Below are 17013 nucleotides of genomic sequence, written 5' to 3'. Positions count from 1 at the left end.
TGTGGATAGGGTGACTCGCAGGACCTCTTCTACTGACTGGCAACACCAAGGGCGTAGCTATAGTGGAAGCAAGGGAACTCAGAAGGGGCCCGCCCAGGAGGAGGACTGAAAGATTTTGTCAGGGCCCACTCAACAGTATTATACAATGACATTATATACAGTACAGACCAAAAGTTTGGACACACCTTCTCATTCAAAGAGTTTTCTTTATTTTCATGACTATGAAGGCATCAAAACTATGAATTAACACATGTGAAATTATATACATAACAAACAAGTGTGAAACAACTGAAAATATGTCATTATGGGGCCCGACAACTAGGGGGGACCCATTTATACTAACAAAAAAGGTGCAAGTAGTGATGAAATATACAGTATGTAAGGTAGCATGGAAGAACCTAGAATATGACATATTTTCAGTTGTTTCACACTTGTTTGTTATGTATATAATTCCACATGTGTTAATTCATAGTTTTGATGCCTTCAGTGTGAATCTACAATTTTCATAGTCATGAAAATAAAGAAAACTCTTTGAATGAGAAGGTGTGTCCAAACTTTTGGTCTGTACTGTACATTGACAGTATATACATGTAGGAAACAGACGGAGCGGCTGCCTGGCCTGGTCTAAGAGATCTACAGTATCTTGACTAGCCACAGGAGTGAGGGTTGCACGGGGGGAGTGGGTTGTCGGGTGGGGGGGAGGCATTCATAAATTTGCTATGGGGCCCAGTCAGTTTTAGTTACGCCACTGAGCAACACTAACTAATGACCAACTTGGATGCACTCAAATGTATCATTTCAAGCAGCGTAATGAAACATTGGTAGGCAATGCATTCCTAGAAAACAGTTGGATATGCTGGATAAGAACAGTACTGGCAGCAGAGAAGAGGAAAAGCAACTTGGCAGCAGTTACTTCATGCCATTTCTCATATCAAGTTGCGGCATTAATAACACTTTTTCTACAAATAAATCTTTTTGCAGCTGAAGAGCAACAACTTTTTCCCAGTTTAGTATCAAAATATTTGGGAACATAAATCTGTACAACCATTACATTTAAAAATACATAATAAAAATAATAATATAAATTTAATAAGCCATATTAGAATAACATGCCATGTATATCTGAAATACATCAGCCATAGAAATTTATGGGTCCAAATTCATTTGGATGCACACTAGTCTTTTTCTCATGGATTTCATTCTGTAATTTGCAACATGTCTCAGCAGAGAGATTTGCCCCTAGATGGGCATAACTACCAGGGTAGTAGTCATAGTAGGTATTATGGGGCCCGACAACTAGGGGGGGACCCATTTATACTAACAAAAAAGGTGCAAGTAGTGATGAAATATACAGTATGTAAGGTAGCATGGAAGATTTAAAGGGCCTTTATATAACAGTCATCAGTATCTTATCGGTGGGGGTCCGACACATGGCACCCCAACAATCAGCTGTTTAAAGAGGCAGCAGTGCTCCAGTGAGCTTAGCCCCATCATTGGTTTATGAAGAGGCTGCAGCACTCACAGGAGGACTGCTAAAATTTGGATGATCTAATTTGTGGATAGGTCATGAATATATGAGTCCTGGAAATCCCCTTTAACATGGGAACATTCTAAGTTTTATCATGGAGCCACATAGTTACCCTTTCTGTGTGTATTATCCCTTCACTGCAACGTAACTTTTTACATTATTCCTGTGCTGTGACATCACTTTATTATCCCTGCATTGTGCATTATATGTGTATTATTCCTACATGTGACATTATATGGCAGGGGTCAGCAACTTTGAGCACTCCAGCTGTTGTGAAACTACAGTTCCCAGCATGCTCCATTCATTTCTCTGAGACTTCTGAGAAGAACAGAGGAAGTATACATGCTTGGAGTTGTAGTTTCACAACAGTTGGATAGCCGGAGGTTGCCTACCCTTGTTATATGGTGTTTTTATTGTGCTGTGATGTCACTATGTATGTTGTGACCTCAGTGCCATAATATCATGGTGAACAGTATCCTTGTACTGTACTGTAATATCACTGTATAATTCCTATGGTGTATAGAATATCCATATACTGTGACATCACTGTATGTATTTTCCCAGTATTGTGACATCACATAGTACACTGCCCCTGTACTATGAAATCACTGTGGGCATTATCCTGCTTATATTAGATCCCTGCAAGCATTATCCCTGTAGTGTGATATGACTGTGTGCAATATCTCTGTACATTAGGGAGACCAAATCATAAGCTTTTCTGAACTTGCTGCTGAAAGTGGTCATGGTGGTGTTGGTCCCTCAAGTTTTGCTATTGGGGCTTATACTTATTGTTACACCTTTGCTCTTCCGGGACAATATTGTTGCACACAGATGCTCCAAATAGTGTCTGCAGCTCCAGAATATGGAACTATAGGAGCTCCCTGTGCCATCATACAAGCTTCCCTGCATGTAGTCTTGTACTTATTTGCTATGGTTGACTTTTTCAGTTCTGTTAAAAGAGGACTTGTCACCGCTCCTGACAGGCCTGTATTAATAGCTTCATGCATTCCCCATGTAATAACAATTCTGGGGCATCTATTTTCATGGCTCTATGTTGTGCCATTCCTTTATTCCTACTAGAAGTTATGAATGAATTGCTAGCAGTCTGCAGTAAGGGTACAGAGGGGGGCTGGTAACCAGTTGGGGGGGGGGGGGGGTACCTGCACAGGCTCACTCTATCCAATACGTGCTGCCATTTTCAGACTGTGCAGGTACACTCCCCCAACTGGTTACCTCCCCTCTGTACCCTTACTGCAGACTGCTAGTAATTCATTCATAACTTCTAGTAGGAATAAAGGAATGGCACAACAAACAGCCATGAGAATAGATGCTCCAGAATTATTACATAGGGAATGCATGGAGTAATTAAAACAGACATGTCATGAGTGGTGAAAGGTCCTCTTTAACCCTCTTTTTTTAAATGAAAAGGGTATTTTGGTTATAAACAGTTATAAGAAATTTCCAACTATCCTCTGAATAGATAATTACTAGATCGGCAGGGGTCTGACCTCTGGCACAGATCGCTAGGGAGCCCCATTTCTTTTATTTGAATGGAGCAGTGGTGTATTCCATTAATAATCCATTGTCCTGTAGCCCCATGTGCCTTGTTTGAGCAGCAGTTGAACATGAATGTAGACTCTATGGGATGGACTGAGATTTACTTTGGTATCTCTTTCTTGGTCAATACCATCGATTTTTGTATGGCATGACAGCACACATGCTTGGTCACCGCACCATTCAATTAGGAGACATGAGACCTCCAGTTCTGGTGATTTAGCAGTTATCAGCTGGAGTGATAAAAATTGCTTAAAACTGGAATACCTCTTCTAGTTTCTCTCAAGTTCTCATTCTAATGTCAGGTAGTGAAGAGTTGAAAACCATAAAGTACAACTGTGAAAAATAGCAGTATCATGTCAATTGATCTAAGGCAGGGGTGCACCACCCGCAACCCACAGAGCCACAGTTTCTGCCCCATCCTCCTGGACAGCTGTGCGATCAGCCGTTTTTCTGACTGCAGCACCATTCATGTAAAGCTCCTTCTGCTATCTAGCAATATGTTAAGTTCTGAGGGACCCCAGGAGAAGATAGACGTTTATTACCGCTTCTGCCTTCTCCTATCCTTGCCATTCTGAGCATGCGCTCTTCTTTTACTTCGGGGACCCTTTTTTTTTTATATAAGAGTGGGTCTCATAGGTGGGACCTGCACCTATCTACGGGCTCAGACTGACCCACATGGGAACAGGTGAATTCCCCAGTGAGCCCCTGAGCAAGGTTGGGCCCCCTAGTCCCAAACCTCTTGCACAAGTTTGTCTGCTGATTTACGTCTTTCATCAAGATGCGGTACATCTCCCTGTGTAATAGATATGCTGCCGATATCATTCCTCCCACATTCCCCTTGCCTTGGACTATGTAATAGACTGATAAAAACGAACAAAGAGCAACTTTATTTTGCGGCGCCTTAAACTAGAACAATGTGACAAGGAGGCCCTCAAACAAAAAAAAGGTTGTGCACCTCTGATCTAAAGGATTAATAGCCCAACCAGACATAGGCTATATGGTGATGTATCCTATTTGCTTGAATTAGCTTGTAAGAATTAATGCTCAGCATTTTGGTTAATACTAGGGTGATGAACAAGATTAGCATAGTTGCCTCCTGTGACTAATTGCAGTCAGATTTCTCCCGGGAAATCTCAGCTTCTGGAAATATTCAGATTTCTCAAGTGTACAGAGCAGTTCTCTTCATCTATGGTAAAAATGACTCACACAGAGGGATGAATAAAGTTCATGAAAGCATGGATTTTCAAAGAAAACTGCATTTCTGCTAATGTAAAGCTCCAGATTTAGATACATTTGGAGCAGAATAAAAAATGACACAATACAATACACAATGCTGTTGATCCCTTTTTGGTTCTGTTGGACTTGTGGCTGCCTGCAAAAATACTGCTTGTACTCAACTGAGTTCAGGCAGCTTGGCAGCAAGAAATAAGATGGCAATTATTGTCTTAGTAAGAAAATAAGTAAGCAGGCACACTCTAATTTGGGTCAATATATTAATTTATTTATATATATATGGTCAATGTAGAGTATATTAAAATTATGGTCGATGCAGGGTATATAAAAATGGTAAATAAAATCAGGCAAAGGTGGAGTAGGTAAAATTCAGTTAAATGTCCTTTTAGATAGGTAGAGGATAATGGATGTCATTCAATGGTGACCAGCTGGTATTGGGAGTATTGAAGTAATAACATATAGGAATGATAAAAATGAAAAAATTGTAAAAAATATATTAAAAAAGTGCGCTGAATATTGCGCTAAAAAAATTGTCCTTTTGTAAAAGAATAGTTTCGAGAATAATGCGTTTGTATTCCTTATTTAGGATAATAGTATGCTTTTGTGGTAATGTCCTCTGGGTGAGAGATATCTCTCACCCAGAGGACATTACCACAAAAGCATACTATTATCCTAAATAAGGAATACAAACGCATTATTCTCGAAACTATTCTTTTACAAAAGGACAATTTTTTTAGCGCAATATTCAGCGCACTTTTTTAATATATTTTTTACTATTTTTTCATTTTTATCATTCCTATATGTTATTACTTCAATACTCCCAATACCAGCTGGTCACCATTGAATGACATCCATTATCCTCTACCTATCTAAAAGGACATTTAACAGAATTTTACCTACTCCACCTTTGCCTGATTTTATTTACCATTTTTATATACCCTGCATCGACCATAATTTTAATATACTCTACATTGACCATATATATATATAAATAAATTAATATATTGACCCAAATTAGAGTGTGCCTGCTTACTTATTTTCTTACTATTTATCCATTCCTGACTGGGTGAGTCAGTTTTAGCAGCCTTGCACCTCAATCATTTGCCTGAGCAGTAGAGCCGTCTATTCCCCCTAATTATTGTCTTGTTGCTTCTCGCACTATACATAAAATAGCATGGGTCATGCAGTGACCTGTAGTGCCCAGGACAGTGGCATACCTTCAATGAAGGCAGACCATGCCTAGGGCCCAATGCTGAACTCATTCTTCTTTTCCTGCTAAGAAAAGACTGCATTTTCATAAGTTGCCACAAGGGTCAGCTCAATGCAAAGAGATTATTTCAGCTTCCATTACAGTAAATGGTAACTGTGTAAATTCCTATGCACTGAGCTCCCGCTAGTGGTGGCTGCAGGCAGACAGTTTTGTAACAGAAAGGAAGCAGATTTATCAATACATTTTTGCCACTTGTCTTGTTTAAATACATTGAGAAATATGGTGCACAGAAAGATCGCCATAATTTTTAAGCACCTATTCAATATATATATTCAATATATTTTTTTGACAGTCGGATAAAGTGGGTGAGGTGAATGGCGACTTTTATATTATAATTATTTTAATTAAAATTTCCTTCACTTAATACAAAAAATTTTTTTGTCAGAAACCTGTGCTTTGGATGGCCTGAGAGTGATTGTCACACTTGTAATTGTCCCTATGAGATGTGCATTTGTTATACATCGATGTACGTATATGCCTTTGTGTGCATCTCCATGATTCCTATAAGGGTCCATTCACACGACCATATTTCTCAGTTCGCAATGTTGCGGAACGGATGCAGACCCATTCATTTCAATGGGGCCACAAAAGATGCGGACAGCACACCGTGTGCTGTCCACATCTGTAGTTCCGTTCCGCAGCTTCGCCAAAAAAATAGAGCTTGTCCTATTGTCCGCAATCGCAAAATGTGGAATGCACACGTCCGGTATCAGTTTTTTGGAGTTCCCGACTCTCCCCAACAGATAATATCACAGGACACAAGGATCAGGTAAAATTAATATTTTTGCCTGATCTTTTTGTACTCCTAGACTTGACAAAGGCTCCAATGAGATGAGCTGAAATATTGCATTGGGTATACTAAAAGAGACACGTATTTTTTCACTAAGACCGGAGTGCTGCCTTGTTCACATTTTGTATAACATTTTGTGGATTTCCGTCCACAATCCCTAAAGGACTTTTTGCACCTGGCAAACCAAGGAGTGCTGCTATTCACTTTTATATTACTATATATATATATATATATATATATATATATATATATATATATATATATGTGTGTATATATACCGGTATATATGATATAGGTATAGGTATTTATGTGTTCTGTGATAGCTAAATAGCCATTATAGAAAACTTCATTTACAATATACAAATACAGTGCTGCCATGTGCTGTCCTATATTGCTATATTCTAGTAACAGCTACCGAAGCCTGCTTGAGGCTTCCAGCTATTACTATACTGTGACAGGTTCCCCGATCTCAGCTGGGAAACGCTGTCACGGGTGCGGGAGTGCTGCTGATCGCATACATCCACAGCAGGTTTCTGCTGTTTGAAACAGCAGAAACCCAGTGACTATGGTGCCTGCTGCACGAGCAAGCGTGCACCATCTTTAAAGTGGCTACTTCTGCCAATCATTTACAGCAGAGGTCACCAAGGAGTTAACATCAGTTTTAGATGGTCCAGGAAAAATGATCCCCATGATTACTGTATTTCCTGCACAGACTGTGGCTAGTCTGAGCCAAAACCACAGCATCATTGTAAGTTCCTGCCTGACCTTGGGTCTACAATCCTATACTAACATGATGGTGGGAGCACAGACCTGGGAATCAGGCGAGAACTCACAGCATCATCAATCACTATGATATTGTAAGTTCAGTTCATACTAGCCATGGTTGATCCAGGATACGCGGTCGTCACAAGGACCATTTTTCCCGGTTCGCACAAGGCCCTGACAGAAACGGGCCTAAAAGAGGTTCCTATCATCAAAGTTTCCCGACAAATGATTGGTTTAGTTTTGGTGAATCTACACTACAGTAGTTGGGAATGACATTAATAGAGGTTTCCCAGTTTAATCTTATTGTAGCTGCAGGGACAGGACTGAGAATTATTTCAAATTCCCTGCTGCTTTCTGCAGTCTTTGAATAGAATTCAGGTTCAGGCTGCCATACAACAGTATGTAGATGTAGTCTGAGATAGCTGGAGGAAAGCCATGGAGAAGTGAAGTCCCCTGCTACTCTACCACCGGGAAGGTTTCTGCTTGTAACAGAACTGTAGGAAGGAACATATCAAAGGTGAACCTACATGTTCATGTGATTTCAATGTACCTCTACATGTCTCCGGATATACAAATATATATAGCTCAAATGACAGATGGCTGTTACTGTATGCAGACTAGATGCTAATTGGATTTTCTATGTTGGAACAGTGCACTACGTGACGCTAGTACAGTATACAGTATGTGTTCAATATGCTACTGCTATGTGGAGGGTACTCTGCTACGTAGGCAATTTATATTGAGTTAATGTATTATATGGTGGTTTGTGATGTGATTTTTCTTTCATTTAGTTTTCTGTTAGAGGCTAACTTTTGCCTTTCAGCATTTTAGGAGAAAGCACTCAGAGACCAGGTCTCCAGAACGTTCTGCACCCATCTGCTTTAGGTCATCATGCAGCATAAGCCATGAAGATCAAAACTATGCTTCTTTATTATACCACATGCTCGTGTTTTTCTCCTGATGACAGACTGTTCCATCTTATAGCATTCTGTGATGCGGCATAGGAAATGTTACTCTGTCCGTTAGCCAAAATGATCGTGGTATAGCCCCGTCAATAGAGCACATCTTGTTGGATCCCTGAAACAGTCTGTACAAAGTGATAAGTAAGCGACTGTTTAGCATAGACACCTGCCAGATCTGTCATTAATATATTCTGGTCACAGATGGTGCTTTATTTAGGGGTTCCATCTGGAGAGAGAAAATTTCCTGCTCCCTCCCTTTCATCCATCCCATTTTAATTTCAGAGTCTATGTTAACTACTTCTCTTTTGCACAATTAACGATAAATAAAGTGAAGCTCCACCTTTAAAATCTACTAAAGACTTGCACAAATAGCAATTTGAAATATAATGTTCTATGAATTAATGAATGCTCTGTGTCGATATTAGTAATAATCATTATTTGAAATTTCCATGTGTTGCCCTTTTGACCTAAATTTTAAATTTTCTATTTTCAGAATTCTCCCATCTCTAAAAGGAGTGAGTACACTAATACTATTTCATTAAGCTATTGTTTTTTATGAAGTTTGTTTTCCTAATCTTTGAAGTTTGCTATAGTACTGTATGCAGGTCTTATGTTAATAGATTTGTTAGGAAACTGGATTAAAATATCAGTTAGCCCCTAAAGATGAATTATTTTGTCTAAAATTAATTATGTTAGGCTGAGTTCCCACTTCAGTTATTTGGTCAGTTATTTCCATCAGTTATTGTGAGCCAAAGCCAGGTGCAAGTCAAAAGCACAGAAGATGTGTAGATTTTTCCATTACACCTGATCTCTGTGTAGGCTTCACTACCGGTTTTGGATCACAATAACTGATGGAAATAACTGACCAAATAACTGAAGTGTGAACTCAGCCTTAGGCCTCATGCACACGACCGCTGTTGTGGTCCGCATCCGAGCCGCATTTTTGGCATTCACTTCAATGGGGCCGCAAAAGATGCGGACAGCACTCCATGTGCTGTGCGCATCCGTTGCTCCGTTCCGTGGCCCCGCAAAAAAAATATAGCATGTCCTATTCTTGTCCGTTTTGCGGACAAGAATAGGCATTTCTACAATGGGCCGACCCTTCTGTTCCGCAAATTGCGGAAAGCACATGGGTGGCTTTTGTTTTTTGCGGATCCACGGTTTGCGGACCGCAAAAAACTGAATGGTTGTGTGCATGAGGCCTTACTTTGTTCAAATGATCACATTGTGTTTCCTCATCTGCTGTTATCAGACCCATTTAAGAGATTTTATTGCAGTATTTATGGCAGAATACCTTATACTTCTTCTAAAAAGTTTTTCTATGAAAGACATTTATTTACGCCACTATTTTGGCTTTAACCTCTTAAGAACACAGGGCGTACAGGTACGCCCTGATGTCCTGGTACTTAAGGACACAGGGCGTACCTGTACGCCCTGTGTATTTCGGATCACCGCCGTGCGGCAGGCGGTGATCGGAACTGGGTGCCTCCTGAAATCAATCAGCAGGCACCCTGGGTTAATGCCGATCGGCGATCGCTGCGGATTAACATCTTCTATGCCGCTGACTGCGGCATAGAAGGGGTTTGTGTTTGAGTGAGCCCATCGAGTCCCCACGCTGCTGTGGCGGGGACTCGATGTGTCAGAAGGCATATTAGGTATCATTGCGTCCGTAATAACCGGCTCTATAAAAATATCACATGACCTAACCCCTCAGGTGAATACCGTAAAAATAAATTTAAAAAAACCGGTGTAAAAAAGCCATTTTTTTTTTCCACCTTACATCACAAAAAGTGTAATAGCAAGCGATCAAAAAGTCATACGCACCCCAAAATAGTGCCAATCAAACTGTCATCTCATCCCGAAAAAATTATCCCCTACACAAGTCGCCCAAAAAATAAATAAAACTATGGCTTTCAGAATGTGGAGACACTAAAGAATATATATATATTTTTAAATGCTTTGTTATGTAAAACTGAAACAAAGTAGTCATATTTGGTATTGTCGCATCCGTGACAACCTGCTCTATAAAAATACCACATGATCTAACCTGTCAGATGAATGTTGTAAATAACAAAAATTAAAAACGGTGACAAAACAGCTATTTCTTGTTACCTTGCCTCACAAAAAGTGTAATATAGAGCAACCAAAAATCATATGTACCCTAAACTAGTACCAACAAAACTGCCACCCTATCCTGTAGTTTCCAAAATGGGGTCACTTTTTTGGAGTTTCTACTCTAGGGGTGCATCAGGGGGGCTTCAAATGGGACATGGTGTGAAAAAAACAGTCCAGCAAAATTTGCCTTCCATAAACCGTATGGCATTTCTTTCCTTCTGCGCCCTGCCGTGTGCCCGTATAGCAGTTTACGACCACATATGGGGTGTTTCTGTAAACTACAGAATCAGGGCCATAAATATTGAGTTTTGTTTGGCTGTCAACCCTTGATTTGTAACTGGAAACAATGGATTCAAATGGAAAATCTGCCAAAAAAGTGAAATTTTTTTATTTTATCTCTATTTTCCATTAATTCTTGTGGAACGCCTAAAGGGTTAACAAAGTTTGTAAAATCAGTTTTGAATTCGGCATTCCCAAAATGGCATTCCCAAAATGATCCAAACATGAAGTAGACATATGGGGAATTGACTTAAATAGGTGCGTGATCTGCTGGATACGGCAAAAGATAGGACCCTTCGTAGTGCTTCCGCGGGCTACCGATCCTTGCCTCCATTCTGCAAAAGATAGGCCGGGTCCTATGTGTTTCCGTATATTGAAGATCGCGGTCCCATTCAAGTCAATTGCAGGCTGCAATACAGGTACAGAGCCCTTACGTTTGTGTGAATGGACCCAAAGGGTGAATTCACATGTGGCAGATTTGTTTTAGAAGTTTCTGCGACTGGATGAGGCTTGCAAAAGTCCAAATGTTTGTCACCAAAACAACCCTATTCAGATTAATAGAACTGGTCTTCAGTTGCAGAAATTTCTGCAGCAAATCTGTTGCATGCGAATATACCTTTACTTCCATAAATTTAAATGGAGAGAGTTGTACACATGTGGTGCCCCTCCCGCTTAGCCTGCAGTTGCTAGAGGCTACTGCTTGTATACTAACCTGGTGAAACGGGAGCCCGTGAGTGTTTCCATAGGTGGGGATATTGAATGTGGGAAGCTCCGCCTATGGAAACAGTCAGAGATGTCTCAAATAGAAAATACCCTTTAAATGTTCATATCGTGTACTGTCTGGAGCAGAAAACCCAAGCAAGTGATCCTAATGGAGAAATGCTTTTTTTTTTACCACAGTGGTATGTCAGGTATGTCAGACAGATATGTCTAACCCCTTTAATAAAGGGTTATTGTGATATTGCTTGAGAAACTAGAAGGTTTTCACTCTTTGCTGTAATATTGTGCAATATATTCAATCTGAGAAAAAGACATAGCATGAATAGTTTGAGGATCCACACCCCTGAGGGTTCAGCAGCATTATATTTAATCACTGAAGGTGGTGATTATGAGTGAGATAAATACAGAAGGAAATAGATTGGTGAGAAATTTCAGTTTAGCGGGAGCTAAGAATTCTAGGTGTCAGAAATATGTGTAAAAAAAGAAAGAAAAAGGTGAAACATGTTGGAAAATCCAAAATATAGAGCTGGAGTAACCAAGGTGTTTGGTTCCCTTAACCTGTGATATGAATTATAGGGGAGTTAGTAAGTACAGTATAACTTCTACTGTTCATATAAAGAGAAGTAACTAGAGGAAAGCAACTGTGTGATATGTATTCCCAGGGCTGCATAGGACACAATGTGACAGATGGTCTTGGAATAACAAGTTGAGTAGACATCAGGACTTCTTCAGTGTTGGGAAAATGAAATCACAGCTGTGACTTGATATTTAAGAGCAAAGATTGTCAGGAACTGATTCAGCCACATCACACCTTTTATCAAATGAGGAGCAGGACAACTTATAAAGTACTTATTTATAGACATAAAGAAGTATACGAGTATCAGCAGCTACTTTTATGAAGTTAGCGCTGGTTGAAAATACCACATCTTTATTGATTGAACCATTTGCAACATTGATAGCATATCAGTAGGAAATGCCACAGATGTCAGATACTGTACGTGTGGGACCCACTTCTATCTCCAGAATAGGGTCCCCTGAAGTAAAGCAGAGCACACTATGTGAGCACAGCATGCTCTCCATTTATCGCTATGGCAGTTTAGAAAACAGACGAGCATGATCACGTTGCTATTTTCTGAAGTCGCTAGAGGCCCACCAGAGAAGGTGTGGGGAAATATCCTTATTAAAATATAACCTTTATAAGATATGCAATAAAATATACACCAGAGGATGCATCAACAATACAAACATATAAACAAGTGAGGGGTTCTGTGATAGATACCCCACTGCTGGTAGAACAAGGGTAAGTAAAGAAACTGCTGCACCTGTGTGGACGCAGACAGTCTTACCTGACCAACCAGGTGACTAGGATCAGCGTGGCAACGATAGATGCCTAGGTCGGACGGAGTCTAGAGCAGACGTGAAGTCACGGGAGTGGTGATGCTGTGCCCTATCTCACCCTAGAAACTTGGGGGAAGGGGGCTGCTCCCATACTGCCTGTCTACACAGAGCACTCGCCCTGGAAAGGGCGACCCCGTCAGGATACCTGTCCCTAGTTATGGACCTGATCACTAGTCTATTAAACATGCAGATACTACAGACCTCCCGACGTGGCACGTTTCTGTCGTGTCGACTCCTCAGGGGAAATCAGTACATGTAGAAAAAGACAATAAGCACCATATGTAACCGCAGGTTCTGCGTGCAGAATTATTAGGCAAATGAGTATTTTGACCACATCATCCTCTTTATGCATGTTGTCTTACTCCAAGCTGTATAGGCTCGAAAGCCTACTACCAATTAAGCATATTAGGTGATGTGTATCTCTGTAATGAGAAGGGGTGTGGTCTAATGACATCAACACCCTATATTAGGTGTGCATAATTATTAGGTAACTTCCTTTCCTTTGGCAAAATGGTTCAAAAGAAGGACTTGACAGGCTCAGAAAAGTCAAAAATAGTGAGATATCTTGCAGAGGGATGCAGCACTCTTAAAATTGCAAAGCTTCTGAAGCGTGATCATCGAACAATCAAGCGTTTCATTCAAAATAGTCAACAGGGTCGCAAGAAGCGTGTGGAAAAACCAAGGCGCAAAATAACTGCCCATGAACTGAGAAAAGTCAAGCGTGCAGCTGCCAAGATGCCACTTGCCACCAGTTTGGCCATATTTCAGAGCTGCAACATCACTGGAGTGCCCAAAAGCACAAGGTGTGCAATACTCAGAGACATGGCCAAGGTAAGAAAGGCTGAAAGACGACCACCACTGAACAAGACACACAAGCTGAAACGTCTAGACTGGGCCAAGCAATATCTCAAGACTTATGAAATGAGAGTGAGTCTTGATGGGCCAGATGGATGGGCCCGTGGCTGGATTGGTAAAGGGCAGAGAGCTCCAGTCCGACTCAGACGCCAGCAAGGTGGAGGTGGAGTACTGGTTTGGGCTGGTATCATCAAAGATGAGCTTGTGGGGCCTTTTCGGGTTGAGGATGGAGTCAAGCTCAACTCCCAGTCCTACTGCCAGTTTCTGGAAGACACCTTCTTCAAGCAGTGGTACAAGAAGAAGTCTGCATCCTTCAAGAAAAACATGATTTTCATGCAGGACAATGCTCCATCACACGCGTCCAAGTACTCCACAGCGTGGCTGGCAAGAAAGGGTATAAAAGAAGAAAATCTAATGACATGGCCTCCTTGTTCACCTGATCTGAACCCCATTGAGAACCTGTGGTCCATCATCAAATGTGAGATTTACAAGGAGGGAAAACAGTACACCTCTCTGAACAGTGTCTGGGAGGCTGTGGTTGCTGCTGCACGCAATGTTGATGGTGAACAGATCAAAACACTGACAGAATCCATGGATGGCAGGCTTTTGAGTGTCCTTGCAAAGAAAGGTGGCTATATTGGTCACTGATTTGTTTTTGTTTTGTTTTTGAATGTCAGAAATGTATATTTGTGAATGTTGAGATGTTATATTGGTTTCACTGGTAAAAATAAATAATTGAAATGGGTATATATTTGTTTTTTGTTAAGTTGCCTAATAATTATGCACAGTAATAGTCACCTGCACACACAGATATCCCCCTAAAATAGCTAAAACTAAAAACAAACTAAAAACTACTTCCAAAAATATTCAGCTTTGATATTAATGAGTTTTTTGGGTTCATTGAGAACATGGTTGTTGTTCAATAATAAAATTAATCCTCAAAAATACAACTTGCCTAATAATTCTGCACTCCCTGTAGTTACAAAAAGACAGGCTCAAAAGATTGAAATAAGAGCCTAAAAGCTGACATCCGTGGTGCAGGATTGCCGTGCTGCAGAGGGATAGATGTTCCTCTGATCGTTGGTGTGTGAGGATATGGTGGTCCTCGCTAAAGGTAATGTCCCTATAGTTCAGGGGGTTCCTCAACCAATACCAGCCACACTGACACATACCTTCATGGAGTTTAAATATAGCCCAAACGCGCCTCTTCCTAGGAGACCGCCCTGCAAGCATCAGCGTCGGCGTCTGACGTCACGCGCATGCTTCAGACGCCGCCGCCGATACCACATGATAGCGGCGGCCAATCATATGGGGAGGCCTCCGTGCCACGTCGGGAGGTCTGTAGTAACTGCATGTTCAATAGACTAGTGATCAGGTCCATAACTAGGGACAGGTATCCTGACGGGGTCGCCCTTTCTAGGGCGAGTGCTCTGTGTAGACAGGCAGTATGGGAGCAGCCCCCTTCCCCCAAGTTTCTAGGGTGAGATAGGGCACAGCATCACCACTCCCGTGACTGCACGTCTGCTCTAGACTCCGTCTGACCTAGGCATCTATCGTTGCCACGCTGATCCTAGTCACCTGGTTGGTCAGGTAAGACTGTCTGCGTCCACACAGGCGCAGCAGTTTCTTTTCTTACCCTTGCTCTACCATCAGTGGGGTATCTATCACAGAACCCCTCACTTGTTTATATGTTTGTATTGTTGATGCATCCTCTGGTGTATATTTTATTGCATATCTTATAAAGGTTGTATTTTAATAAGGATATTTCCCCACACCTTCTCTGGTGGGCCTCTAGCAACTTTGAATCTTGAAATATCAGTGAGACTTCTGTAACTATTAGTCCCACTCAGGTACTGTTATTTTCTGAAGTCCCATAGAAGTGAATAGAGAGCTCACTGCACAAGTGTGGACACCTCTCCATTCACTGCTATGGCACTGCAAGAAAGAGCTATGCCAGCGTTTGGGTATTTCTCGAATTCCCAGAGTGGTAAACAGAGCGGGGCCCCATCCCGGAGATAGGAGTGGGTCCTAAAGATATGATATCAATGTCTCAGATGGGCAAACTCCTTTAAGTGCTGTTTACATGCGGCAATCATGGTCAGTATGAAAACGAACTGTAAGCCCTAATTCACACAGTCATTGTTTGGTCAGTGATTTCCATCAATGATTTTGATCTCAAACCAGGTGCCGCTCTAAACACAGAACAGGAACAGATCTTTCCCTTATACTTTATGTCTGTGGAGTCTCCAATCCTAGTTTTGGCTCACAACCACTGATGGAAAGCCGCAGTACATGATTAGCCATGCGACCACTCTATGTACATGATCGGTGGCAGTCCAGGCAGTCAGATCTTTACCCCACAGTACGTGATGGCATATCCTAGTGTTATACAATTACTTAATTTAGTAGGAAAGCCTCTTAAAACTCTCGTATCCCAGCGTGCCCCACTTTCACTCTTTGTACACAACTATAATGTGATTCCAAGTAATTATTTGAGGTGGACAGATGTGAAGGTTCTTTAAGGTTTATAGATATCTGCTTTGTAGAAAAAACACAATAACAATAACTTTGTGGAATTCATTAATTTGCTTCTTTTCTTCATTAGAAGCCAAACAAAATCTACTAAAAAATTATACTGAAAAAGGAAGCAAAGAACTGCGACAGCTGAACTTGATCTCCTTGTCTGAGAGAAAGTCCTTACTGGAACAAGACTACCACAACAGGGACGACCATTTCCAAGACTCCTCCATGCAAAACAGAGAATCTACGACTAGTAGAGAAAGACAACCAGCCATATTGAGAGCCTTGTTTTTCTTAGACTTTACTGCATGCCTTTACTGTGTGTGTGTTTTGGGGGGGGGGGGGGGGGGGGGGGCAGGGGAGGCACAACTACTAGCATTTTAATACATTTCTAAAGTAGTTTAAATAGAAATATTCCTTGCAACATTCTGCTTCCATGCTTGGTACTCCACGTACCAAGCATACAGTACTGTGCATAGTTCTCGTATGAAATAGGAACTGTACATGGGTTAAATGCCAAAAGACAGTACAAATGTAATGAACATTGATTTGGCACTTTTCTAATGAAAAAATTGACTCTGACTGACTTTTGGCACTGAGTTGCCTATCTTTACTGTTTAGCCCGGCATAGGGAAGAAGTTCCGGACTCACTGCCCTGCCCTCACTGCCGCCTTCATATTTTCGCTAAAGCTGGCCATAGATACTTTATATATATATATCTATATACTGCCCTGTCTGACATCCGTACACATCACTGTCCGTGCGATCTGTATGCCCGGTGTGCTTGCTAATTATCTAGCCGCTGGGAGATGCAAGAGATCATTGCCGGCTCTCCTGCATCTCCAGTCATCACACCCAGCATACAGATCACATGGGCACTGTCAGCACTGTCTTGCCCTACACATTCAATAAAAAAAAAAAATTAAATGGCAGTTACACTTTAACTATTAATCCAGGAACATATTGTTGAAACCCAACGGTTAGTATTAAAACAGCGAAAATGTTCTATTCTCAGTTCTCG

The 17013-nt window shown here is 41.1% G+C and overlaps 1 protein-coding gene across 1 annotated transcript in view; it reads left to right on the top strand.

Moving 5' to 3' along the window:
• Nucleotides 1-16170, top strand: part of LMAN1L (lectin, mannose binding 1 like) — an 82135-nt gene extending 65965 nt beyond the window's left edge. Inside the window, exons 13-14 of the mRNA XM_040414644.1 lie at nt 8599-8620; nt 16078-16170. Coding sequence (XP_040270578.1) covers nt 8599-8620; nt 16078-16098 — 43 coding nt within the window. The 3' untranslated portion in view covers nt 16099-16170. The remainder of the gene's footprint in view (nt 1-8598; nt 8621-16077) is intronic.
• Nucleotides 16171-17013: the final 843 nt, after the last annotated feature.

The sequence above is a fragment of the Bufo bufo genome, chromosome 1, assembly GCF_905171765.1.
Source record: "Bufo bufo chromosome 1, aBufBuf1.1, whole genome shotgun sequence".
NCBI lineage: Eukaryota > Metazoa > Chordata > Amphibia > Anura > Bufonidae > Bufo > Bufo bufo.
This window is presented reverse-complemented; position numbering and strand designations above follow the sequence as displayed.